Below are 27,934 nucleotides of genomic sequence, written 5' to 3' on the forward strand. Positions count from 1 at the left end.
CCCCCGCTCGCGCCCCCCCTCCCCTCCCCTCCCCTGCGGCGGCGGCGGGCGGCGGCCGCGGTGCATTGTGGGCGCAGCCCGTTGTTCATTTGCCACCCGACCCGATCCGGGGCCTGTCGGGACGGAAGCGCCGTCGCCGAGCGATCGAGCGGGATCCATTGTGGGCAGCCCCGCGCCCGCCGCGATCCAGGCCGGACCCGGGGCAGTGGGGAGCGAGCGGCCGCGCTTCGCCTCTCTCGGCCGCCGCCCCCGCGCGGCAGCCGGGCGCCTCCTTCCCCCGCCCCGTTCCCGCGGCGGACGGAGCGCTCGGCCGGGCGGGGGGCGCGGGGCGCGCCCGCCATGTTCGCGGAGATAAACCGGCGGACGCTCGCGTTCCGCGGCGGCGGCCTCGTCACCCCCGCGGCGGCCCCCTCGGCGGCGGGGGCCGAGGCCTGGGAGCGGCAGGACCCCGAGGCGCTGAACGGGCGCGGGGCGGACGAGGAGGCGGAGCTGGAGGGGCTGGAGGCCGAGGAGCTGGAGGCCGCCGCCACCGAGGAGAAGGAGCTGCTGCTGCCCCAGGACGCGGCGTCGCCCCCCGCCGCCGCCGGTCCCATGTTCGCCGAGAGAAACCGCCGGACTCTGGCCTTCCGCGGCGGCGGGGGGCTCCTGGGCGCCCACCCCGCCGCTAACAATGGCTGCGAGGCCGCGGCCTGGCCGCGGAAGCACTTCAATGGGCGGGGGGCGGACGAGGAGATGGAGCTGGAGGGCGCGGAGGGGCTGGAGCCGGAGGGGCTGCTGGAGGGCAAGGAGCTCGTCCAGGACGGGGGCTCGCTGAGTGACAGCAGCGACGATGAGGAGGACGGCGAAGGGGGCAGCCTGGGCGACGGCAGCGGCGCCGAGGGCGGCAGCTGTAGCAGCAGCCGGCGGTCGGGGGGCGACGGCGGGGACGAGGCGGAGGGCAGTGGCGAGGGGGAGAGCATCAGGCACTTCCCGCTGGCCAGGCCCAAGTCCCTGCTGCAGAAGCTGCACATCTCCTTCCAGGGCTCCTGGCTCAAGGAGTTCCCGTGGCTCTACTACTGCCAAGAGACGGGCCTCATGTCCTGCGCCTGGTGTACTGCGGCCGCGGCCGCCGCCGCGCCCCCCGAGCTGATCATGGCCGGCGGGCCCCTGCCCGGGGGGCACGACGAGCTCTGCAAGGGCACCCGCAACTACAAGCGCACCCTGCTGCTGCGGCACCACCTCTCCGCTGAGCATCGCCTCAACGAGCCCGGCAGCGCCGAGCAGGTACGGGGCGGCGTGGGGATAGCCACGGGCATGGGCAAGGGGGCGGCGGGGAGGGACGGGGCGGTCCCGGCTTCCCCTTTCGTATAGGTGGGGATTTTCCGTGCCCACGTGTGTGAACTTTTTTTACGTGACTGCCCATGGTGGCGGTTGTTGCCCGGCGGGCTGGGCACACCGCAGTGCTCTCGGTCGCCGACTCCGGAGCGGGAGAGGAGCCCCCTCACTCTGGGATTTGGGGCGGCTGTCGCGCTGGATGCGGGCAGGCACGTGGCACGCAGGCACACAAACACAGCCCGAGCCGTGGCTGTTCGTGTCTGTGCCCGGTTCCCGTTATCCGTCTGGCGCTGGGGTGTGCCGCTTCCATTCGTTCATCTGTTTATCTCGTGAAGGTAAACGGGCGATGTGGGAAAAAAAGTTGCGCAGGAATCCAATCCCAGTGTCACAGCACTGATTTAAATACGCTCGTTACAACTTCCTCCTGCGGTACGGGCGGAGGGAGGGCAGTGTCCGGCCAGCGACCGCCTGTGAAACTGGGACTCGATAGCGTGAAATTGGAATTGCGATACCGCGCTTAGCGGTACGGCCGCGGTGCGCTAATCGGATAACTCCGTGTACTCAAGTTCCTCGCATTTAAATCTTTTTTTTGCCGATTGCGTTGCTTTGGATTGAGTTGCTGAGCAAGAAGTTTGCAGTCGCTTGGTGTGTGTTTGAGATAAACATGCGGTTTCCTGAAAGCCGTGTTACTATGCCAGGGCTCCTCTAACGCTTTAGGAGTAGTGAAACTCTTCCCATTCTGGCTGAACTTAAAATCATCGCGTTTCTTGGCTGCTCTCACGAATGAGGCAGGGCTTGCTCTAGAACATACGTGGATGAAAAGCCCCTAAAGAATACGCGTTTGGAATCCGCAGCGTTCTGCAGCCTTTTCTCCTAGGATGAAAGTTCGTTCGCTCGATCGCCTCGTTGGCGTTAAACTTGCCTCCGGGCATTAGCTAGTGTGCTTCAGGTTAGGCTAGTCCCTAAGTTGTTAGGCTGTTAGCCGGAATTAATCCCCCATCGCTCCGTTTTTCCCCATTTAGAACTCAGTTTTAATTACGACACCCACCTTGGTTGTATAGCTTTGTCTGGAGCCCGAAATGTAACGCGATAGTTATAATGAGTTTAATGCTTGAGCACTTTAAGGAGCTCAGGGTACCTTGGACAAGAGCTGTGATTCAAATGTTTGGGTAGGATATCAGGATGACTGATAAAATGTTAGGTGAACGTCAGGTTTTCTTAGAGCTACTTGGAAAAGGTACACGAGTTTTATGTGAAACGGCTGCGGGACTGCAAGAAGAACCTTATGGTGCATAAATACAGGTTATCAAAAATATTATTTTTAGGTTTACAAATGCAGCATTCACCTTCGTGATTAATACTGCCTTTTCAGTGAGTGCGTTTCTAAGGCAGTAACTTTCACAGCAGGAGGTCGTCCAATCTGCGTTTGCTGTTCACTCTGTAGTGTTTTAGCCAAACACACTTTCGGTAACTTGTTTCTAATTATGAAACTTTCATTCTTAGTTTCTTTTACCTCTTTATATCTGAAAATGTTAATTTTTGCATAATGTTATCACAACATATTCCTTACAGTCTTGTTGCCTAGTTCCTGACTTTGAGTTGTGAATGATTAACCATGTAGAGGTATGTTCTGTCACTGTGTAGCCTCCCGTGTTTTAGTAGATGCTGCTAATTCCTGCCGCCTTTGGAATTTTCTCACTCCATTTAAGGTGCATTTAAATAAAACCTATTCCAAGCATTTTTTCCTAGTTAATTTACTAGTTTCCTCTTTCTGTCCTCCTATCCCCAGTCTGCTGTAGAACTGTTAAATACCAGGAGGGCAGAAGGAGGACAGAATATTGGCTTGTTATCACGGTAGCCTAAGAGTTAATATAAGTATGTATTTGAAGGTTGTGTTTATTTGAAGACTTTTCATTGTCATGGGAATCTTTGTAAAAATGAGCCTCTGCTCACTGATGGTTTAAGAAAAAGTATTTGTAGTAGTTGTAATAATAAACTAAATGGTAGGATAGATGAGTCAGTGATTCTTTTGCATTGTATTAAAGATAAGGTTTGGATAAAGGTGGCTGTACAGAGATTGGTGTTTTCAAGTGGAAAACAGTCCTCTGTGCATCCCTCTGCAATTACATTTTGGAGGGAAGGAATTGCGTTTTTTCAGGAGTCAGTGTAGTTTTCTTTGTGGTGCACTTCCAGGTTACACTTGCTTTATCAAAAATCTGATTAAGAATCTGTTTTCTTTCCACTTCTATGTTTAATTTCCATATCCTTTCATACTTTTAATGGCACTTGAATTTCTTTTGATACGTATGTTTAAATTAATACCAAAACAATAGCCCCATTTTTTTTCCTTAATGCCATGATGCCAGATCTTTGGAACAAAAGTAGGTAATTTGTACCCTGACTGTATTTCCAACATACATAATGAGACAGCAAAGCCGTTTAGATTTAATGAAACTTTGGAGAGATCTTTCAGCCTTTGTGTTAGAGACAGCACACATGTATTCTGGACTTGACAAGCCTCAACTGCAGGGCATGTTTAGCAGCTGCTAATAAACATATGGCAAAGTGCCACTGTTCAAGTGCAGAAAGGAAATTGTAGGTGTTAAGACAGTAAAGCAGTGGAAGTTTCTATAGGTCTGTTGGATATTACACTCGTGAAGAAATGAGTGATGATTTCAGTTTATTTTTGGGATACATTTAATTTGGAATGCCAAAATACATCACAAGTGGTTGCAGCTGCTGTAATTCAAGGGTATTGAGCTGTCAGCCGATACTTCTCTCTAAGACCAAATTCTTGGCTTTTTTTCTATTCCAGTTTTTAAAATAATCTGTCTCCATATTAAAGCTTAAGGAAATCTATCATCAGCTTGAATTACCTTTGTTTTTTTAATAAATGGACTGTTGTGTTGCAAAAATTTTAAGAAATGGATACTTACTGGGAAACCACTGCAAAATATTTTAATTCTTTGATGAATTTAGATCCATCAAATGCAGACTTATTGGCTGCTGGGGGTTCCTACCCTCAAACCAACTTCTTAAAACATTTTCTCTCTGGACATAATTTGAAGCTAAGCTTTGGAAATACTGCCAGAAAAGCTTTCTCCAGCCTAACAGGCATATTGGTTTAAAGCAGAAGTTCTCCAAAAGGAGGAAGGCCTTTGATGTGTTATTTTTTCCATGTGAACTGTAATTGTTTGCTTTATATGAGCAGTGATGAATGTAAGTCGTGCTTCAGATGTAAGAGTTACATTACAGTGTTCTAAGTTAACTTCTTAACTTACTCTTAGCAGAGCAAAATGTTGAGGAGGAAGTCAGAGTAAGTACTGTTATTTACTGTATTTTCATGTAGTGTTTTTACCTCATCTTGAACTCCTCAATTTGATATTAATGGAACAACTTTAAATTGCTGAGTTTTCTGTGAGAGATGCTGTGGCTTGTACAATGGCAGCGGGGCATCATTTTGAGATCCTTTTCCTCTGTAGCTACATGTGGTTAAGGAGCTACTAATAGCTTATTTTGTTGGAATATCCATTTGTCAGGACAAGAATTAATTTGGGGGCATAGGGAACCTGCTGTAGAGTAAGATGTGGTAGTGGGGATGGGATTACAAAAATGTGGCATAATCACTTTTCATATACATACAGCTGAGAAAGAATCTGTGGTTAGATTGTTTTGGGTATTTTTTTTCTTCTTCCTGCTCTTGCTGTTCTTGCTCCGAGGGACAGAGTATGCTGATGGAACAGGAGGAGAAAGAAAAACAAGTTTCTTATAACAGTTTTTGATCACCTGTTTCTGCTCCTATTAGCTTTTAGGCAAGTTTAATTATTGAATTATACATATAGAATAGTAATACATCTTTGGGTGTATTCAGGAGATCTCAACCATTCAAAACTGAGCATAGTATTAGTTTCATTGAGTAGTCTCTGTTCTATTAGACTGCTTCTCAGTCTCACCCACAGAAAGAATTTTTTGAGTTAGAATGCAGTAAATTTCATAAATTGAAATGAAATTGTGCTGATTCTTATCTTACATTTCTTACTAGTTTTTATTAAAAGGATAAGGTGGTTTGACATTGAGATAGGTGATGGGAATACATTCTGTATTCTGAAAATGTAATTTACATCTAAGCAAATCCCTTTACTTTGTGGTTCTCATCAGAAAAATAGAACAGAGGATGTACTGTGTCAGTAACAGAAGTTTGCAAATATGCTGTTTTCCTGTAATTATTTTCTGCACCTTGCTTCCTGTTGAACTGTATAGTATATTTTCCTGTACAAATGTTTAAAACACTCTAAGTGATATAATTTGTTCTTTTTTTTTTTTTCATTTTTCTCATAGCAAATGTCAATTCTACTTGTCACACTTGGTGTACATATGTTTGGTAACTGTTCAGATGTCAGGACTCTTATTTCATTTGAGTTGTGGCATTAGGGTTAGCTGCTTCCATACCAGCAGTTAAACAGTTGTTTGTAATACTGCAGTTAGTTTTAAAAATGTTTCAGTAAACCTGTGAGACTGATCTCTTCCCCCAACACACACCCCTGTAGCTTGGACATCAGTTATGTAATATCTCTTTTTTTCCCTTCAGCCTTCTGGTGTGCTCATAAGTTAAGATTTCAGTCTTGCGTTTCTGTATTGCATTTGTGATCTGCATCTTCTTTATCATGCTGGCTTATCCTTTTCTCAGGAAACAAAAAAAAACACATTGTAAGAATCAATTTTTTTTTTTCACCCCAGCTTGACTGGGTATGTATACTTGCTCAGTTAAAATGTACTCTATACCCATTCTTTAATCAGACATTTGTCAAAATTAAAGAACTGCTGCAGATTGTTGTGAGATATTTTTTTGTTTTTGGTTTTGTTTTTTTGTGTGTGTGTGTTTTTTTTTTAATTTATGTGGTATTTAACGTGTTCTCAGAGAATGAAATTGGCAGCTATCATAGCATCTACCTAACACTTACTGTGTGAGGTGCAAGTCACTGATGATTGACGAGAGTGACAACACTTCAGGGTACCATAATTTTCATCTTAATCTGATCCAACGTCAGTGTAATTGGTGTTTTGAATCTATGCAGTGCTCCATTGCTGGATTGACAGGAAGCTAGTCCAGATCTGAAATCTGCTGAGAACTAAGAGTGACAGACTTGGCTGTCATATGTTTGAGGCATACTCTGTTTCAGAGCTCTGATCTGAAGGAGTGCTTGGGGTTTATCAGAGTACACAGAAAAAACTAAGCTGACGTTGCATAAAGAACCGTTACTTGTTTTTACATAGAAGCCTAATTGCTTTTATTCTTACCTCTTCACTGAACTGTTTGTCTGAGAAGGGTGGAGATTCAGAAGCAGCTTGAATGTGATTGCAAACTGAAATTATTTCTCAGGAGATGCTGAAATGGCACAGTTTCTGTTTTGGGTATACTGGGCATTATTGGCTGCTTATAGATGTAAACAGCATTTTAGATGTAGTTACAGCCTCAGTTGTCATTCCAGTGATCCACTCTGGGATTATGATTTGAGGTGATTTAATCTACTAATTCCTGTGTGGTAGAAAACTACTTTTTTAGTATATATAACTCGTTTCTACCGTAGTCCCAAATTAAGGGTAGTGCTTTTCTGCACCATATATTTTAGCCCCAGTATAGATTATGGGGTCATGACAGTGTTAACATTTACCTTCTTAATGCTGATTTTGACCTATAATGTTGAGGCTGTTGAACTTTAACAGTACCTCTAGCTCCCAAATCAGTGAGATGTTTTATTAAATGTGGGGAGAAAATAGTGTTGTAGCTTGCAAAATCTGACCTTCTCTCATCCTAAACCATATTGGAACCATCCACTTTTGAACTCTCCTTATTTGTTAGGGAAGAAGAGAAATATTAGAGATCCAGTATAAAGTAGACTCTGTTGTAGTCTCTGCTCTTGATGGCAGCATATGTCAACCCATATAAGTATGGTCTAAAGTATACCAGTCAGTGTTGTTTTCTGCTTTCCCCTAGCTGCTGCTTTGTAGCAGCTCTGAAACATCATTTTCTAAATGCTCTGAAATCCAGTTCAGATCTCTTGATGGTTACCAGCCTCTCACCGTCTGAACTAATTTTTAATAACGACTTACTTCTGGCTGATAATGTCAGCTTTTAGCAACATTTTGAAGCTGTGTTTGAGATCACATCTTAAAAAGGCTGCATCTGTAAAATATGTACCAGTTAAAGGTGTTGCCACTGGAAAGTTTCAGTGAAGTTTAATTCAAGAAAGTCTTACTTAAGTAACTTAATTGAAGCTTAAGTATTTCTTTTGGTCATCTGCAGTATTGTCTACTTGCCATGTGATACTGTTTCTGTTTAATCCTAAACCTGCCACAGTTAGAAAGTAGACGGTAAATGTTTAATTTGTAGAACTGTATAAGAAATGTATCTGCTATTATATCTACTCCAGCAACATGTTTTCTTTAAAACATTCAAGGTAGATTGGGAGATACAGCTCTAAGCCTTAGGTATTCTTCTCTCAGCATAAGAAAATATTTAGTCAGTTACCAGGATTCTGCTTACTTGTTGAAGTGGAGATTTCTAGGGAAGAATAAGTGTTTGGATATGTAAGAATCATCTGGTTAAGTCTTTGGAAAGAGAGGCTCCTGAGTCTTTTATATACGTGGGTTAAGAATAACGAGTACCTCACACTCAACTAAATCTTTCCTTACTTTTGCCTGAAATTCCACTTCCTTTGCCCTCAAGGCAAATCTACTAGTTCATTTTGTTTGAAATTGGGGGGTGGAAGGTGCAGAACAAGATCATGACTCTTAATTTTCAAAAATAGCTTGTTAATTACACATTCCTGTCTGCCTTTGTGACCAAGAACATAAATAACAAAAAATTGTTTGATTAAAATTATCTTCTTAAGATTATTTTCATATCCTTATTGTAGTGTTGGAGGATTAAGAAGAGCGTTCACTGAGCACTAATTATGTTTGTGGTCTTTTAATGGCAGGAGGCGGAGTTACCATCAGAACTGAACAATGAAGGATACTGTGATTTTAACAGTAGGCCAAACGAGAACTCTTACTGCTATCAGCTCCTGCAAGAGCTCAACGAGCAGAGGAAGAAAGGCATTCTTTGTGATGTTAATATTGTGGTGAGTGGGAGGGTCTTCAGAGCTCACAAGAACATCCTGGTTGCAGGCAGCCGCTTCTTTAAGACTCTGTATTGCTTTACAAACAAAGAAAGCCGGAACCAAACCACTGTTACCTATTTAGACGTTGTTGCTGTTCAAGGTTTTTCTGTCATCTTGGACTTCTTATATTCTGGTAACCTCGTGCTTACGAGCCAAAATGCCATTGAAGTGATGTCGGTGGCCAGCTACCTTCAGATGACGGAGGTTGTCCAGTCCTGCCGCAACTTCATTAAAGATGCCTTAAACATAAGTATAAAATCAGAAGCTCCAGAGACCGTTGTTGTGGATTACAACAGAAGATCTGTTAGTAGGGATGGTTTGTCTCCAAGGGATCAGAAAGTTGCCAGCTTCTGGGCAACACGAAACCTTACCAACTTGGCAAGTAGCATAAAAACTGAGAACGATCCCTACCCAATTGACGAGGGCCAAATGGAAAGCTACCAAATGAATGACTGCAGTTGGGTCCAGGACAGCTCACCTGAAATGGCTGAAAATGAATCTCAAGGTGAGGGAAAAGTTTTTGTGTGGAATGACATGGGTGCACAGGGACAATCAGTTCAAGAACCTGGAAAAGCAAGAAGGAAAAACCAAACTGCAAAGAGATTTATTTATAATATACCACCTAATACTGAAGAGAACTCAGAAGATTGCTCAGTGTTGCAACCGTCAGTCCCATATCCAGAAGAAGATCTGTCATTTATTAAAGAAGAAGCAGGTAAATATTGCTTAATGTGATCGTGTTATTTGAAAACTAAAGTACTGAGTAAAGTATTGAATGAAGTACCTGACAGTGTAACTCTTATAAAGGTATGTTGGATAGGATTAGTGAAGTCAGCACAGCAATCACGTTACTGAATCATTAATCTGATTCTCTGCCTTGGGGCACAGCAGTGATCTTCTGCTGGAAAGAGTAATGGCAGTGCTGTGCTGTGCAGGATGGAGTGTGCTGTTTGCATTTGGTACTTGAATTGGGGATCTTTATCAGCTGGTACAAACTAAAATTCTTACATTCACATTTAATCTGTGGTGACTATTAGGCACAAAACCAAGGAGTGATAACTGTTGGCTAATGAATATTAGCTGGTTGCAGAGAGAGAGCAGGGACCTTTATAATTTCCTGCCCTACGCTAGAGAAAGATTTTTCCAGAAATCTCCTTCACCTGAGCGTCACTCAGAAAGTGAAGTCAGCATTCTGCTGAGTTTTATTATAGGGGTGTCTGGGAACCTACAAGACAGAGTAATCCTGGCTACTATATTAGAAACACTTAAAGCAAGTTTGTGAAACATTGGACAGAGATGCCACAATGGCATATATTAGACGGGAATATATTTTTGTTAAACGATGCTTTAAACAAATCCTGGGAGTGACTGAGTTAATAGGATTTTTTCCTTAAGGATCTATGATTAATGTAAATGGTAGAATAGGGTTAAATATCTGTTTGTTAAACAAATAAGGTCACACAAAGAATTATAAGCAGCAGACTGCTCACGGTGTAATTGCGATCTGGGGCAGTGTAATTACATCCAGGGCTTTGTTTTTTAAATTATTATTATGCTGTATGAATAGTTGAAGTATGTATTTGAAATACTGTCATTTACCTTTACTGTAATTTGCATCACTTTCTGACAGATTAGCAGTTTTGAAAACGTATTGCAGTTTAGGAATCAGATTAAAGATAGATTTGAGACAGAGCTGGAATTAAATTCTTTAGATGTGTCTGTTTCTAATGCAGGTTAAAATATATGCCTGCTGGAACCATGAAGGTGGCGTAGATGTCCTCTGTCTCCTCCAGGAGCTCTGCCTATGGGGCTGGAGGCCATAGAGAAGCAGGGGTGCTGCAGTGGGCACGTGGTGACCCCACTGTGCTGTGCCAGCTGGTGACATATGACAGTCCTAGTCTGCACTGCTGTGCACTATGGATGTGTACCTCCAGTACAAGATACCTTCCTGTAGTTAGCAAGTAGTGTGACACAAAGAGCAGCTCCAGAGAAGCAGCTGTACTGAGGAGCTAACATTGTTCTTGCAAATGCTTCAGGGTGTTTGCCTATCTCAAGCCTTCATCTCTCAACTGTGGGTAGATCTGCTTTAGCTACTCTTGGGAACCTGCACTTGTAAAGTGAATTTCCTGATCTTCTCTTACTGTCTAAGCTTTCCTAGACTGTACAGGATCTTTCAAGCTGAAATCACAATAGAAACTATGTTTCAAAAACATGCCAATTGCTAACAGACCTCAGATCCAAAGCACCGGGTTAGATCTAGCCTTTAGTAAAGCACCTTTAGACCTGGATAGTGTGGATGTTGAGTCCTCAGCACCCACACAACAAATCTGCTTGTGCTAGGCTACACTACTTGATATAGTTGCAGTGGCATGAATAAGAGTCTGGAGCAGGAGCTGAGAACCTGTATATAAATTGCACAAACATCAAATTTCTGACACAATTTAGCATGTGATTTCTGTTTGATTTCTGTGGGGTGGTTATTCAACCTCTTTTACCAATGGAAATACAGGGAATATGTCTACTAAGTGATGTCACTAGCAACAGAAAGAAATACTTGTTTGCCTTCTGTGGAATTCGTATGTGTTCTGTGGAGCTTTCTTATAGAAATAATAGAGGACATGGGCAGTCAGTAATGATTAAACAAGTTTAGTTCTGTTTTATTTTTTGTGGACTTTTTTTGACAGAAGCACCAAGGTTTTCAGTAGCTTGTTATGCTAAAGAATTAAGTTACCAAATACCTCCATGTAGCATCTTGGTGAAGAGAGCTGTATTGGAGACTAGGGACACAGTGAATGTGTGCTGTCGTGTCTGTCCAAAACCATTTCAAGTTCTGTGACTGAAGGGGGAAGTTTATTTTATTGAGCTGTAAAATACCATCGACTAACAATTTCCTTGGTATTTTCAGAGCATATGTGTTCCCAAGTACATAATTACATTTTCTGTCAGTATTAGAACTCTTGGAAGCCCTGTCTAATATTTTTGCAATTACACCTTTTATGAAGTTCTTCTCTGCATGCACATTGTGTGAAGCAAGGAGTGACTGGAAGTAGGGCTTGGTATAATAGCTTGCTTTCACCCATACTCTGTGTTTTAGCCTTTGGTGTTCTTTCTCCTCTACTGCTACCTCTTTCTCTTTGCTCTGTAAGCAGATTCCACTCTCAAACATTCTTCTTTGAACTGCTGCCTCTATGCCCAAGAAAAGGTGGAAGAGGGAGGAGTGGAGCGTTGGAAGAATGTCAAGAATGAGTTGTAGAGTAACCTGCAGGTTATACGATAACTTTTTAGTTTTGGATTAAATTTCTTGTGGAGATGAAAAGCTTACCAAAAATAATATAGGCACTGAGAGGTAAAAATGCAGAAGAAAGTATCATCTGGAATAGATACGAGACAATGCTGTGAGAAGAAAAATAAAGAATAGCAAATTCTTATGATGAGAACTAAAAAGTGCACTGTCTCTTTGGTTGCTGAAAGGGAAAGAATGAGCTTCTACTATTATGCTTTGTCACGTTCTGATGGGAATAACCAACACCAGCTGAGGTTGTGAGCTGTCAGTTACATGCAAAGTGAGTTCCTGTGTCCTTGATTATGGTTTTGGTTGGTCTGGTTCTTTTGTGAGGGGGGGAAAAAATACTGTAGATATGGTAGAAGCCTATTTAAGAACACTCCTCTCACTAAAAAAATTATCCCAAAAACCACTTCCTTGATTTCTGTAGTAAATGGACTTCCCAGTTGGGCACAGCTAGAAAAGTATTAAGTAATAAACAATAAAAGCTTTCTGAACCATCTGCTACCCCTCTTGTCCCAGTGAAGCAAACATGTTAAACTGCTCCTTGCTGAACGTGAGTTTTCCTACAGGTATCTGTAAGGATATGTCAGCTTCTTCCTTTTACCCTGTGTTGCCAGTGAGGTTTATATTTAACACTTTCTCTTTAAAAGTAGCACTTTGATGGACTTCAGAAAAGCTCCATAAAGTTGAAATGGATTTGAAATTGCATGTACCATCTTGTATTTACTTATTTTTGCTTAAGCTTTCAAGACTTCTCCAGTTTTAGTTATATTAATTCAAGTAGCTGTTTCACTAAAATATTGAATGTTACTGCCTATGTCCATGTTTTCCCTTCTAGTTGGTAATCTGCGAAAAAAGTCTTTATTGTTTATAGCCATTGTGCATCCTACAATTAACCATTTACTGTGGTAAAAGTAACTGTGCAGTCAGTCAGCATCTCATAGTCAGTTTCCAGGTCATAAAAGCTCAGTGAATATAATTAATCATATTCTTAATGTTGGTTCTTACGGGTTTTTTGGTCAATTTTCATCACTTCTTTGATATGTTTTTTGTCTAGGCCTGTTTTGGAGTATATGTGTCCTCTCCTCAGGCTTCAGAACAGCTGTGGAGTATTGCTCATGCTTTCCAGAGCTGATTGTGTTGATTTTTTAGGAGACTTGTATGCAATATTGCAATAGCTTTATGAAGCTACAACTGGATTATGTGTTACCTTGATTTTCAGGCCAGTTACTGCTGTGTCATGTATTGTGGTGGAGGCAAGGGAGAGGATAACAAGTGCAAGATGAATGCAACCCTTTTGTGGAACAAGAGGGTTTGTGAATGATTTTGTACGGATTCTTAAGGAATTTAATTCAGTTTGCTGTAGAAGCAACTACTTTTCAGAAGGATACAAATAGCCAGCTAAACCTGCTTACAAAAAATATAGTGCTGGTCACAGTTTTTGTTATGATGCAAGGGAGGAGCATAACAACTTGATTAGGACTTTACACTATAGACAGGTAACTTTGAAGAAATCAAGATTGATGGACTTATCTGGAAATGCATATATTTCTTATAGGGATAAACCTGACTTGATTGAGTTACAAAGGAAAAAAAATAGCCTAAGAAAACTAAGCACTTTTCCTGCTTCTCCATGGTAGTGTCACTCTCAGCCAGATTTTCCTCAGATCTCCAGCTGATACCCTATTGAAAGATTTTTAAGTTCCTTGATGGACCTTTAACCTCTTTTTTGCCCCGTTCCCTATGTAATCTGGTATTGAAGGCCTTGTAGGTTTTTAGAAGTCCTCTAAAGAGAGCACAGCATTTGAGGGTCAGTCTCTTCCCCATTCATTAAATTTACTTCTCCTAGGGATGATTCCAAAGACAAGCAGATTCCCACATTTTCATGGTATGGTCTGTCGTTGACCGTGCAACATGAAGCAATGTTTTGTGTCTCACTGCTGTGAATTTGTTTTTTTGTTTTGTGAATGGTTTGGGGAAGAAGGTTTTGTGGTGTCTATAGACCTTTTCTGCCTGAAAAGCTTTTTTCTTTTTTGTCTCATGCAATGCATTCACTTTAAAAAAAAAAAACCAATCTGAAGTGCTGATTTTTTTCACTTATAAAATAGTGATGATGCTGATGGCAGCAACTCCATAAGTTGAGATGGTACATAAGAGCAACTGACTCCCCCACACATGTGGATGAGGAAACTTTTTAATATCTTGTGTTTCAGTTGTGTAGCCTTTGTGGGAGAGAGGTCAGCAAAACAGCTTTCCCTTGGTAAGCAAGTTGAAAAGCAAGTGGATGATATGTTTGGCATCAGTTGGTGGTTATCTGGCAGATGATTAGTTGGTGCTAGATCTGACTCCAAAGTTAGGGCAATATACCATTTTTTTTCGTGAATGAGAAATAAAAATGGAGAGCAGTTGGGAGCAATAGATAAAGTTATTAGTAAGACTGCATTGGCAAAATGTCTTAAGTGTCTGGGGGAACCTTCTGTTGCAAGAGGCAGTTGAGCAATAATGTGCTTCCAGAATAATCCTTTTCAGAAGAAACAGGGTTAAAGATGTGAGAAATACTCTGGGAACAAAAGGAGTGAAAGATATTCTTTCCCCCACCTTCCTAGTATGTCAGTGTTGACAGTGCTGTTTCTTCTGTCATGTTGCCTAAAGTAACCAACAAATCCAGCTCTCCAATAGCAATCCAGATTGTATCAGTAGATTACCACTGCTTTCTTTACAATCCTTGAAAGCTGTGGGCTAATCGCTTATCCTGTCTAGTTTCTGTCTTTTTTTAATTGATCTAAATCAGCAGTCAGTGTCAGAAAAGCTGGTAGAAAAAATAGTAGTATTCTCTTTTCTCTTATTTTGGCACTATTTCTAGTACTAATATGTATACAGAGAAGAGAAGTTCTCCCTGAGCTCACTCTATGTCCATATCCCTTTCTTTAATGACCTGTTCAGTGACTTCTGTAATTGATCTTCTTCCTTAATCATTCCCTAGTCAGTAATGTCTCCCTTTTCTTCTCCCCCAGATCAGCATATTTCTGATTACAGAAAAAGAGTGAAACTTGTCAAACTAAGGATGTTTCTGACTCAGATATGTTGTCTTTTTCTGGTGATGCTCCCCTACCTCTTGCCTTCAAAACTGAAAATCGGTGTTTCTAACTCCTGGTTATCCTTTTTCCTGAGAACAAATGCAGTAGAACATACAATTAAGTGGTTGTGTAGGCTTTTACAGCACTAACTTTATCACACAATTTTATTTTGGACTGTCTTCTCAGATTGATATCTTGAAAATTTTAGAGCTGATATTTAATCAGCTTATTTGGATTCTGGGTTTTTTCTATTATTTTTAGGTTTGTTGTTGATTTGCTTTTTTAAGATCGTGTTGCTGATAGCCTCTTACCTATGCAGGCTAGAAGAATGGGTAAATGTTTCATATTTGGGTAAATGGTAATGATATTTGTATCATTAACTTAGACCTCCTGGAAATCAACTAAACTGTAGAAAGGTATCCTTAGATCAGAGAGAAGTCATGGTCAGATGGCTTGGTCTGCAGATACAGAACACCATTTCTTCTCATTAGCTTTTTGCTTATATTTTGTGTTGAAGATCTGCGTTACTGCAGTCTGTATTTTCCCCCTTTGCACCCCACCCCCAGTCTTCCAGTACAACTATATACATAGCTGCTTTCAGTCTCCTGTCAAGATCATTTGGGTTTAAGTTGACCAGAACAGGTCAGATGATGACTATCCACAGTTTTGCAAGCAGATTTCAGAGGGCAGTGGCCCTCTGGGAGGAGGAACTGGAGATGTTAAGAATCACAGGGGTCTGTAACACCTTATAATTGGCTCAGCTACAATTGGAAACTTACCTGACTGTCAGCTCTACATCCACCTGGGGAAGCTAGTAGAGGCCAAGTATTGCACTTCCAGCTTCCAGTCTCTGTGTAATTTCTGTCTTACCTGTATGGATCAGCAATTAGATGTTAGAGATGCCTTTTTCGTGGCTTTGTTTTGAACACATTATATGTGTGCTTAATCTAGAAAGTAGGTTTTCTAGGTCAACGAATTATTCTAAGAATAAGCATTAGGTTTAATTATTATCTACTTAGTCCTGTACTATGCAGGGACTGAAGTGTATGTAGCAACCTCTTATCTCTTGTGGTATCTGTGCTGGTGTTCTTTCACATTATAGTAGGTTTTCTCTTCAAATTGGAAGTAGACAGATTTGGTAGCTACTGTTTACACTAGACAACACCTCTTAAATCCGTTTGGCTCTGTACTGAGTCTTTTATGCTAAGATCTATACCTGTGCACTGATTTGAGCTCCTAACTTCCCTCAAACTTCAATACCAGCCTTGTGCATAAATGGTCTGCTAATGTTAAAAGTAGTTCTCCCACAAGAGGGGGAAAAGTGATTGAAATATTTTCATTGCTGACCTTTCACTGTTCAGCTAGAGCTGGGTCAGTTCTATTACAGGGGGAAAAACCTATAAAGAAAAAAATCTAATATTTTAAACAGATTATGAAGATTGTTTTATATTTTTTCCTCTGCTAGATCCTGAAGCCTGTTTTTATTTGTAGGCTTTTAGCCTTGAGACCAAGTCATCTTTGCTCTTTCCAGAACTGTACACGTTGCTTCCTCACTAATCCTTTCTTGTGTATTACAGAAGGAAGTTTTGCTGCTCACCTAAAAGGAATGTGTAGTTGGCATGTCTGTAGGGTATCTGTGTTCTATTCCTTGAGCTGTTGTGAGATGCCATTGTTGGAGTCCAAATTAGCATAAGGAGTTCTTGCCTCTTTTGGATATAACAGCTATCAGAGTCAGTAATTAAAAAAAAAATTTCCTCACTGCTTTGTTTCTTAAAGGAGAGATTTTTTTTTCCCATTTCCACTTCTTTCTTTCTATACCAAAATAGCTAGGTGAATGGGCTAAAATACTGGTATTTCTTTTCCTTCATCTACTCAAGGTCTTGTTTTCTAAAACTCGAATGGAATGCCTAGTTTGGCAGTCGTGATTCAGCTTTGCTTGTCATTTGCCATTGTCCAATGGATAGGATAGAATTATAAGCTTCCTACTTGTTAGGTGATATCCTTTTGAACTGTTGTCTTATGTTGGAGACAAAACCACTGCTGCCAGCTGTAACACTGCCTGAGCAGTAAATGAAACTACTATATATGTCTAATGCTGTGAGGATTTGTAATCTGTACTTTTCTCCAGTAAAACTGTAAGCTGTGAGTGTTTGAGTGTGCAACTTGTTACTGGCTGCATGAAATTCTAGTTTACCCTAAGGGAATTTCTTTTCCTGAAAAAATCCTTAGAATGAGCAGTGTAGGGATAAAGAAAAAAGTCTTTGGCCTTGTAAAAGGTACAGTTTCAGACTTGAAAACAAAAATGCATCTATTTACTATTAAACCCTTCTCAAGACTTTTCACAATGGTGACATTAGGAATCCAGTGTGAGGACCCAAGCATCATCCAGACAGATAAAGGAAGTCTGCCAGTTACCACTGTGGGTTGTTTGTTTAACATCTGTTTGCCTCTGAGGAAGGTAATGGATTTATGAGTTCATGTCTTCCAACAGACTCCTGTCTTGAAAACTGGGGTCAAGATTGATTTGCACTCTTGCCAGAAGGGTCTTTGCCCCACAAATACAATTTTTGTCAAATGCCTAGTGCAGCTTCATTGTGTACTATTTATAGGTCTCTTCTTTGTGCTCTGCAGTAGTGATTCCATGTTCACTGATGTAATTCATACTTGTTACAAAAGTATAGAATTATCACAGAGTCACAGAATATGCTGAGTTGGAAGGGACCCACAAGGATCATCGAGTCCAACCCTTAGCCCTGTACAGGACCATCCTCAAGAGTCACACCATGTGCCTGAGAGTATCATCCACATGCTTCTTGAACTCTGTCAGGTCTGGTGCTGTGACCACTTCCCTGGGGAGCCTGTTCCAGTGCCCAACCACCCTCTGGATGAAGAACCTCTTGCTGATATCCAACCTGAACCTCCCCCGACACAACTTCAGGCCGTTCCCCCAGGTCCTGTCACTGGTCACCACAGAACAGATCAGTGCCTGCCCCTCCTCTTCCCCTCACAAGGAAGTTGTAACTGCAATGAGGTCTCCTCTCAGTCTCCCCTTCTCCAGGCTGAATAGATCAAGTGACCTCAACTGCTCCTCATACGACTTCCCCTCTAGGTCTTTCGTCATGTTCATGGCACTCTTTTGGACACTCTCCAATAACTTTATATGCTTATTATATTGTGGTGCCCCAAACTGCACACAGTATTCAAGGTGAGGCCACACCACTGCAGAGCAGAATAGGACAATCACTTCCCTTGATCAAGCAAGGATCTTTTTGAGGCATTGATCACTTCTGAATGGTTTTGTTCTTTTAAAGAGGAAAAGTGGATGCAAAGACAACATGAACTGCATGAAGATCTTGTCCAAAGCCCAAATGTAAATACACAAACTAGTCTTTTAAACTGATATATTCCAAGTAATTATGGTCTGTTGATGTGGTTATGGAGTAGTGGAGATGATTATTCAGAAAAGGGTTTAGACACAGCTGTAGGATACTTTACATAAATAAAGGTATTTTAAGCACTTTATATATACCACAGAGTTATTTTAAGGCAATAAAAAAAAAATCATACCTCCAGTAGAAAATATTTACTTTTGTACCAACTAGACTGCCTGTGGCAGACCAGATGAAGTCACCGCCCAAAGCAGTTATAAAGAGAATCCAGTGGAAAGCCTTGTAGCCCTGTCATGATAATAGTGAAGGAATAAATATCCTTACCATAAAAGTTCCTGTAGTATGAAAAAAGCTTTGAATTTTTCTCTGGATGAGGAGAAGTGGTGCTGTGGAGAATAGTTCAGTGATCTCATTTCATTAAAATTAAGAATGCAGTTATTTCTTAGTTTCAGTATTTAATACTGTGAAAAAGTACTACTCTTAGTATTTTAAGGTTAGAAACTTCTTTGTCACAGTTAAACAATACATATTTTGCTAAACAGCATGACTGATTAGAACCCAGGAAGCTAAAGTAAGACTGTCTTTAATAGCAACCTCAAGTGACTTCAAGTACGGTCTGCTGCCGGGTACCTCAAGTGACTTCAAGTACGGTCTGCTGCCGGGTACTTCCAGTGACTTCAAGTATGGACTGCTGCCGGGTACTTCTGGTGACTTCAAGTATGGACTGCTGCCAGAATCTTGGCCAAAAGAAGCTTGGGAAAATGGTAAGTATATCTGATGGAGAGAAGTTTCTTTTTTGCCTCTCATAGGGGTTTTTTGTCTTCTGTGTCACTGCTTGTAATATTTGTTTAATTTGTTTGAAGGTTTATAAGATTATGTAAACACGTAATCTTCTTCCATATCATTTGCCTTTCTGGATAATGTAAATATGAGGTTTTCCTCAGAGGGAGAAAAAGGAATTCAAATGTGTGGAAGAATAAGAACAGAAAGTGATTTATGTCAGCTCTTTTATTGTGTCTGAATGTGAAGATACCCGAAGTCTTTAATGACCTGATAGCTTCCTCCCCTTTTCTAAGATAATTACAGATATATGGTGTTTGAAATTGAATACTTGGATGATGGAGATAAGAAATTAAGTATAATTTTAAAAGGAGATCTCGGCATATGTCTCGCTATCAAAATAAAAACTTCATTGCAATAAAGATTTTGAGTTCTGTGCAGCTGTAATTAAGCCGCCTTCTGTCAGTTAAAGCAAGCAATTATCTGTAATTATTTTTCTGTCTGAAAACCTACCAAAAACACCACTGCATCTAAAACAATTGTTGCTAGATCCTTAAAATACATGAAGTCTTGGATAAAAGGAGGATCTTAAGGCCTGGGTAATAATAATACTTACCTCTTCTCTGTAACTTTGAGCTATTACTGGGATGTGGTTTATAGTTTACTTTAAATTATTTGGGTTTTTACAGTGGAAGAAATTGGGTCATCAGAAGGTGAAATTTGCTAGCAGTCAAGGGATTAGAACCTGTGTCTTAGGAGGTCTACCTGTTGTTAAATCATTAAAGCCCCATATATCTTACAGCCCTGATGTCTGCCTGTTATAACTCTGTTGATGTGCATAGGACTTACTTTTCTTCATATAAGCTATTATGTGACATTATGTTGGCATGCAGCTTGCCTGAGTGCTCCACTATACCAAAGCAAACTTCTGAATGTTAGCAAAACTTGACTTCCCTATTATGATGGATTTTGAAGCTCTGAGGAGGCAACTCTAGATGAGTTGGGGCCCATGCCTGTGGCCCTTGCACATAACACGCAATTACTTGTGTTTTCTTTCTCCCAACCTGAAAATGAGAAACTCTTGTTCATAATCATAGTAGCTTGAGTCAGTGCTTTTTGGGTGCTTCTAGATGGTTATGATTATGTTCATAAATTATCTCACCTGTAGTATGTTTTGAGCCAATATCATATTCTCAAAATCATCCTTATATTCCTGTGTGGCCTTCTCCATGTCATAGCATCCTGTGTTCTTCTCTTTCACACAGTAATAGGCAGCTGTAGCAAACCTGTTTTGCACATATCCTTTGAGCAAACTGTGTTACCTGTGGTGCAAGGATATGTAAAGAGCTCCCCTCCATCATAAGGAAGAAGTGAGATATTGCTACTTACGGAAGTTTCTTTTCGGCTCTCAATTTTTTCCTACTGTTAGACCAAAGTAGAAAATAGATAAGATCTGAACCAATAACTTTCCTTTTCAGCTATTTCAGAATTATGCTACCTCTTCTTGTCCTACTCCTTTTGTCAATATTCATTCTTGCTTAGTTACACCTTTTTTTATTGATTTGTCAAGTCAGATCTTGGCAGACAGTTACTGCACGTAATTCTAAATAGAATATTGGGAGAGAAGATTGTAACTGTCTAAATGCTGCAAAGTTAGAGGGTTTCTAATCCAGAAGAAAATGTTTTCTGGTATAGATGACCTCTAGAAAAGTGGAATACCACTAAGTTGTAGTTAACTTATTAACGAAATAAGACAACTTTTCAGATAATTGATTTGTACTTCTGTAGTAAAAATACTTTGGTTACAAGTAGGTGTTTTTCTAGCAGGACCATACAGGCAGAACTTACCATCATTTGTGATTTCTGCAGACAGGCATTGTCCTGATTTGGCTGATGAAAAGTCATGTGGGTACTTTATTTTTTTGACACCTGTTTATTTTTGTGCAACAGGCAGAACATACTGAAATATTTTTGTGTGTGTGTTTCATTATCTTTTCTCCTGATGGCTTATTATCTTGTAGGCGATTCCTCTGCTTTAATCATGAACAAGTTGAAGTGTCCACACTGTAATTATGTAGCCAAATACAGAAGAACACTAAAGAGACACTTGCTCATTCACACAGGCGTGAGATCTTTCAGTTGTGACATCTGTGGGAAGCTGTTTACACGAAGAGAGCATGTAAAGAGACATTCCTTGGTAGGTAATTGCAAGTGTATGTGTGTCGAGTGGGTTTTTGGGTTTTTTTGCATGTTTTGGTAGTTGGAAGAAATGCTGTTCTCTGATTTGTTGTAATGTAAATTGTTCTATTGTAATCTAAAATGAATGAAGATAAACATCTCTCTGTGATAACTATACATCTTGTATTCTTAATGGAAAATGCAGTGTCAATTAAGAGAGTCACTGGAATTCTACTAACTTCAAGATTATTTTGAAAGTGACATGATATAAATGCAGTATATGTAAGTATTCTGTAGATAACAAAAGGCAGTTTTGGCTTAGTGTTGCTCAGTAGAATAGCACATCTTGTTCTATAATGCTGCATCACCGTCTTCTGTGAGGGCACCCTGTTAATTCAGCAATTGCACAATATCTTGAGGTAGTCCTGAAATGTTTATTTCCCAACTAGACAATGCTATAGTATAGTATCTGCTTTAAGATTTAGCAAAGAACGAAAAACATCTGATGTGGAAAGTAAACATCTGTCTGACAGACTACAAATGCCATAATCAGCAGTTCAGCTTGCCCTGTCCTGTGCATGTTGCATAACTCAGGATTTGACTTGAGTACTTGTTTATCTGAGGAGCCAGAGAAAGTGTTATCTGTCTTGGGTATTTTGCAGGTACTTTGTATCTAGTCTGTAAGAAATTGCCTTCATTATGATATTTACTGTACAGAATCCAAGGTGTGTTTTAGGGGAGTAATAAGAACAAGATTGTATTGGTGGTGAAAAAGTAATAACATTTCTCCAAGCTGTGATTTTTTTAAAAAAAATCTCATTTTGCAACGTGCTTTGTAGATAAACAAAAGAGGTTAGTACATGGAGTGGGGGTAAAGTGCACTTCTCCAGGATGCTGTACCTGGGTTGGGGCAACACCCCATATCAGTAGAGGCTGGGGGATGAACAGATCGAGAGCAGCCCTGCTGACAGGGACTTGGGGGTGCTGGTGGATGAGAGGTTGGACATGAGTTGGCAACGTGAACTTGCAGCACAGAAAGCCAAGTGTATCCTGGGCTGTATCAAAAGCAGCGTGGCCAGCAGGTCAAAGGAGGTGATTCTGCCCCTCCACTCTGCTCTTTTGAGACCCTACCTGGAGTGCTGCATCCAGCTCTTGGGTCCCCAGCACAGAAAGGACATCGACCTGTTGGATTGGGTGCAGAGGAGGGTCATGAAAATGATTGGAAGGATGGAGCACCTCTCCTTGGAGGAAGGGTCCTTGGGTTTTTTCATCCTGGAGAAGAGAAGGCTTTGGGGAGACCTAATTGCAGCCTTCTAGTACTTGAAAGGAACCTAAAAGAAAAATGGAGAAAAGCTTTTTGCAAGGGCATGTAGTGATGGAACAAGGAGGAATGTATTCAAACTGAAGGGGGATAGGTTTAGATTAGATGTTAGGAAGAAATTCTTTACTGTGAGGGTGACGAGGCACTGGAACAGGTTAACCAGAGAAGTTGTGGATGTCCCATCCCTGGCAGCGTTCAAGGCCAGGTTAGATGAGGCTTTGAGCAACCTGGTCTAGTGGAAGGTGTCCCTGCCTATGGCAGGGCATTGAAACTGGATGATCTTTAAGGTCCCTTCCAAGCCAAGTCATTCTATGGTTCTGTGATTTTGGTAGCTCTCCTCAGTCCTTTTAGAATCAATGGACCATTTTGCTCTCCTCACAAAGGTGTTCTGTAAGTCTCCATAGCCTCCCTATAGTTGGCTTTTTGTTCCTCAGTGATAAGAAAAAGTGGAAAGCTTCTGTGCTTTCATGTGGATGCAGAAAAGAGCTTTTGATCAAAGTCTTCCAAACTTTCCTTTCTAGCTTCTGTTATAATGAAATTGAGTTTGTTAGCCAGTAATGTTATTAAAAGTAAGTAATAACCTGAGTCATATCAGGATATAATTCTAGAAGATGTTTATAAGACCCCTGTAGTAATTTTTTAGTGTTTCTTGAACTGCTCTACAGGTAATGAAGGCATATGTTAATAGCTCCTGTGTACATTTTTGAACCAGCATCTTATGTTCTGCACTTCGCTAATCTTAGATACACTTCTTTCCACCCTGCCACTGCTGCCTTTCTTCACCTCTTGTACCATGTGTTGAAGGCTTAGATGCCTAAAGGGTCAGGAGTACCTGTGATGTTACTGAGTCTGAGGAACTGTTGAGCCTGTAGGTGACTGCAGTGAGGGAGGTGGTGATGGTGCAGGGCAGCTCCATGGGGTGGCAGAGGAGGCTGAGGCATTATCACCTCCTTGATGGCCGTATGCAGCAGCTGCTCCTTCCTTTGCAGCTTGCTGGAGAAGACAGCAGCACTGAGAGATGGTCAGTTTACCAGGAAGAGCAGAGTGGCACTTCAGGTTTCTGTCCTGCAGTATCTGAGCAGATTTTTTTTTTTTTCCCTTAAGGAAAGGAAGTGAAGTCAGACCGTGAAAATAACTATAGAATGAGCTCAGCCTAGTTCTGTGCTTTAACTGAAGTGTCCTTTCCCCATTGAAGACTGAACACTTTGTTTGCTTTTTTTCCCCCCTCCTCTCCCCTTTCCATTCAACAAATCTCAAACATTCTGCTTTATGTAAGTCTAGAGGCTGAGGAAAACACATATATCAGCTCTACAGATTATACAGCAGGACTGAAGTAACTATTTGTATCTTGACCTAATTTTTTTCCCCTCATCTGGATGGTAATTTCTGTTGTATCTAAAATGGCAATTTTTCAGTGGGACCTCAAATGAGATATTTAAGCAGCAGATACAAGAAGGAACTCTTCAACTTAATTTTTTCATAGAGAATAACTAATATACATGGCTGCTGAATTCAGTTACATGTACAAGTAACATACTTCCAAATTGAAAATTAAAATTTAGTCAAATTAGTCAACAACAACCTTTTAACTTCACACACAGGCTCACATACAGACAAAAAACTCACTAAAGGGACCTGGAAAGTTGATATTGGTTTTGGTTACGTTGGGATAAAGATGTCATGGAAGAAGGGTTTTGCTCTTTGAATTCACACAGAATTTAATAACTCTTGCTCAATCTAAATATTTCTAGAACTTAAAATTGTAAAGGCAGTTTTCTAAATGAGTTATTATCCTGTGTGCAGTGTAAGCACTGTTCTCATTGCCTTTGAGTCTTGCTTTGTAGGGTGAGTAGTTGTGGACTGAACACTCACCTGTATACAGAACAGGCAGGTGTTAAGTTTGGTTGTGGGAAATAGCTCATGTATGTTGAGGAATACACAAACAGATCTCTAGTAGTCCTTCTCTTACTCTGAACAGTGTTGAGTATCTCTTGGAAATGTTCAAAAAGAATTTTTGTATTAGTAATTACTATTGTTATTAACAGTAGTTTTCTAGTACTGTATGCAAATGTAACTTGCTATGTGTGTTTTCACCTGTTAAAATTTCTCTTCCACAGGTGCATAAAAAGGATAAAAAGTATAAGTGTATGGTGTGTAAGAAGATTTTCATGCTAGCAGCCAGCGTTGGAATAAGACATGGATCACGACGTTATGGAGTTTGTGTAGACTGTGCAGATAAATCTCAGCCTGGAGGGCAAGAAGGAGCAGACCAGGTGCAGGACACAGATTTCCCTAGGGATGAAGAATATGAGGAAAACGAAGTGGGAGAAGGTGATGAGGAGCTTGGTGATGATGTAGAAGAACAGAATGACCAGTCCCGATGGGATGAAGCTGGGGAAGTTTGTATGCCTTTAGATGACTGACAGAGCATATGACTTCAGGGTGCTGCAAATGGACACTGTATGGATTGACTATTTGACTATATGAATTTTTGGACTGAAGGCTTGCGAAATATGGTACAGGCTGGATGGTAGTTACATTGCTGTGAAAAATGTAGGGTCAAAGCCTTATAGCAAAAAAAGGATTATTAATTTTTTTATGATATTTGCACAGGACTGTACAGCATACAACCATTTGGTTGAATTATACAGAGTCCTCACATCTACAGTCAGTTATCAAAAGAAAAATGTATTTTTTATTATTTATAGGCTATAGCTACTTGGGTCCTATTCAGACATAGTAGTAACTGTAATTATGTTACACATTCATGTTAACATGAATGAAGAAAATTACTACTTTGTATGGAAATACAAAGACAGCTTTCCCAAATCCACTTCTACTATGGTCAGTGAGTCAGCGAAGGTAATTTGGGGTAGTGGCTCGTTTTCCACAAGCACGTCTTTGCCATACAAATTTTATCCCTTCCATAACCTGAGAGGTGAAAGCCAATCATTTAAATATGCGTCACAGATATTGCCAAAACCATACTGAAATTTGGTTTGAAAACTTTTGGCTCTGTGCTGGCAGGTGGTATGGGTGATAAGCACTGGAGAAGTTGTTAATGGCATTAATTTAGCATCTGTTTTTAAAGAAGGTTGTTGTTGATTCATCAGTTTCAAAATGATAATGCAGAAGAAATGACCAATAATGAAAATAATAGACTGGTCAGAGCATGGGTAATTCTTGTGCCACTTGTAGTCAAAAGAAACAGTCATGCTAAAAGGTATCTGATGTAATAATGTTTCTTCCCACTAAGGTGCCCCTTCTCAAACTTTTTGATTTCCCTGGTGTATACCTCAGTCCCACAAAATAAAAATACAAGGAATGGAGAAAGTGTCATATTAAACAACTCTTTGGTCAATAATTTCTCACTTGTCCGCTTTTTGGCTAGTTTGTGATGTGAATTGAACACTAGGCTATTTTGCCCATCGTTCATCATTAAAATGAACACAAACTATTTTTTATTCTTTTGTACTTAATGGGTTGTTGCTAGTATTTAATATAAACCAATTACATTTAATTTGCTCATTTGCTGGAATTATTTCTTTTAAGCAAAACAAAAAGTCCAAAGCAAAATAATACTCTTTGAGTTGTCCACTTTTCAGGAGGATATGCTCCCTATGCTCTTTGCTTCAGATTTTCTAGGAGGCATTGAAACTTGAATTTTTGTAGTCATGTAGACTTTTTTTTTTTTTTCCCCTAAGCTTGTAATATTGTACCAATGATTTCAGGCCCCTTTTATAGGGAGGGGAGGGCATTACACCTTCACCTTAAACTCCTCTGTGTTGTCTAGCCTAAGGCAAACAAATTCAGGCAATCATTGGAACAATACATCTGGTGTACTATTATGTCACAATGAGTAAATATGCAGAGCATTTATCATGACACATAGCTAGGCCAGTGTGACAGTACTGTATAAAAACCAATTGAGGGTCACCATATTTTTCAACTTTGTTTATTTTAAAATGAGTATATTTTTTTCCTATTTTATATCAGGTAACTAAATTATGGTAGTTGTGTGGATAACTTTGAATTATGCTTTGACAGACAAAATCTTACTGGTGCTCCATCTGATCAAAGTCGGTATGTATTTAAAGAGACAAGCTTTACTGTTGTCCATAGAACAGTAACATAATGTTAAGACATTGTTTTTGCTGATTGAAGCTAAGTTTGAACTACAGTTATATGGGAATTAAAATGCTTTTTTTTATCATCCACTTGTTTCATTGGTAGCTTCCACATCATTGTAAACCTGACGTGATTAGTTTTTTTGGGGAGGGTGGGAAGGGTGGGGTGCCTTTTTTACACTGAAGAATACATTTTATTCTCATTGTTCTAGACTGAAATGAGTAATGTGTAATCCTGGTGGGGTCCAAAGTAGAAATTAGTTGGGCAAAAATGATATGAATTAAAAAGTATTTTAAACGTTAAAGTAATGTTCTGCTTTGTGAATATGTAAGTATAGCATAAAGATTTTTCCATCCCGTTTATCCCTTTTAAAACCATAGTTTACAATTGGTAGATCTGTCTATATATATAAGTATATATATATATATCTGAAATTCACCTAAATCTGCTTTATTAGGATACTGCTCACTTAATACTTAGAAACTGGACCTGGCTCTACATTCTTAATGTATTTTCCTTTTTTTTTTTTTTTTGTTTTTGTTTTGTTGGGTTTTTTCCTCAAGTATGAACTTATTCTCTTGGAATTGAATCTTCTTTTACTACTTAAATCATTTATGTATATCTGGTAAATTATGACCAAATTTGTTGTTAGACTGCATACAGTAAATTGAAATATACACTTGGTACACTACAGAATTGTTGTGCTTTTGTTCCGATTATATTTAAAAAAGCAGGCTTTAATAGACATTTGTTATTTATAAATATTCAGTTATTATTCACTGGCCTTAATATTCTGTTGCATTGTGACAATCATGTCCTTGGTAATACTTAACTGCTTGCTTTTAAAAGTTGCATGTAGTTGCCCGTGGTAGGATTGGAGGGAGAGGGATGACTGTCTTTAGCAAATGATGTGAAATACTTTAATGGAGATCCACTGTTCTTGTGTTGTAGAACCAAAAGAATTTCCATTTCCAATGGATTTTCTGAGCTCCTTGTCCAGAAGTCATTTAAAATACATTAATTTGATTGGGTAGTTCTAAATAATAAATGTAAATTTCTGAAGAATTAACTTTTGAGGGACAACTCAAGCTTCTTTACTATTATAAGTAGAAAGATTTCTGTTTGTGCTAGAAATTCCCTCAAGAAATGCTGGAGTTATGCTGTAGTAACACGGCAGTGGATTTTAATTTGTTTTGAAATTTGTTTTCCTTTTTAAAAGAAGAAAGACTAATGCCCTTAAACTGTCTTCATTATCAAATGAAAAGATACCCAGTCTTTCATTTTGTCTTCTGAAATCC

General features: G+C 40.3%; 1 protein-coding gene across 1 annotated transcript; it reads left to right on the forward strand.

Moving 5' to 3' along the window:
* The first annotated feature begins 51 nt into the window (after positions 1–51).
* ZBTB10 (zinc finger and BTB domain containing 10) lies at positions 52–27,332 on the forward strand. The gene is made up of 5 exons (XM_027638803.1): positions 52–1,263; positions 8,295–9,192; positions 18,820–18,993; positions 21,031–21,206; positions 24,626–27,332. The coding sequence occupies exons 1-5, from the start codon at positions 340–342 to the stop codon at positions 24,929–24,931; spliced, it is 2,478 nt and encodes an 825-aa protein (XP_027494604.1). The 5' UTR covers positions 52–339; the 3' UTR covers positions 24,932–27,332.
* Positions 27,333–27,934: the final 602 nt, after the last annotated feature.

This window comes from Corapipo altera, unplaced genomic scaffold (assembly GCF_003945725.1).
Source record: "Corapipo altera isolate COAL_440 unplaced genomic scaffold, ASM394572v1 49, whole genome shotgun sequence".
NCBI lineage: Eukaryota > Metazoa > Chordata > Aves > Passeriformes > Pipridae > Corapipo > Corapipo altera.

Bases quoted from the DNA above. Each gene is read 5' to 3' on its own strand.
- ZBTB10 (XM_027638803.1), top strand. From the start codon at position 340: ATGTTCGCGGAGATAAACCGGCGGACGCTCGCGTTCCGCGGCGGCGGC. The intron at 1,264-8,294 runs GTACGGGGCGGC...TTTTAATGGCAG, and splicing joins AGCCCGGCAGCGCCGAGCAG to GAGGCGGAGTTACCATCAGA. The intron at 18,994-21,030 runs GTAAGTATATCT...ATTATCTTGTAG, and splicing joins AAAAGAAGCTTGGGAAAATG to GCGATTCCTCTGCTTTAATC.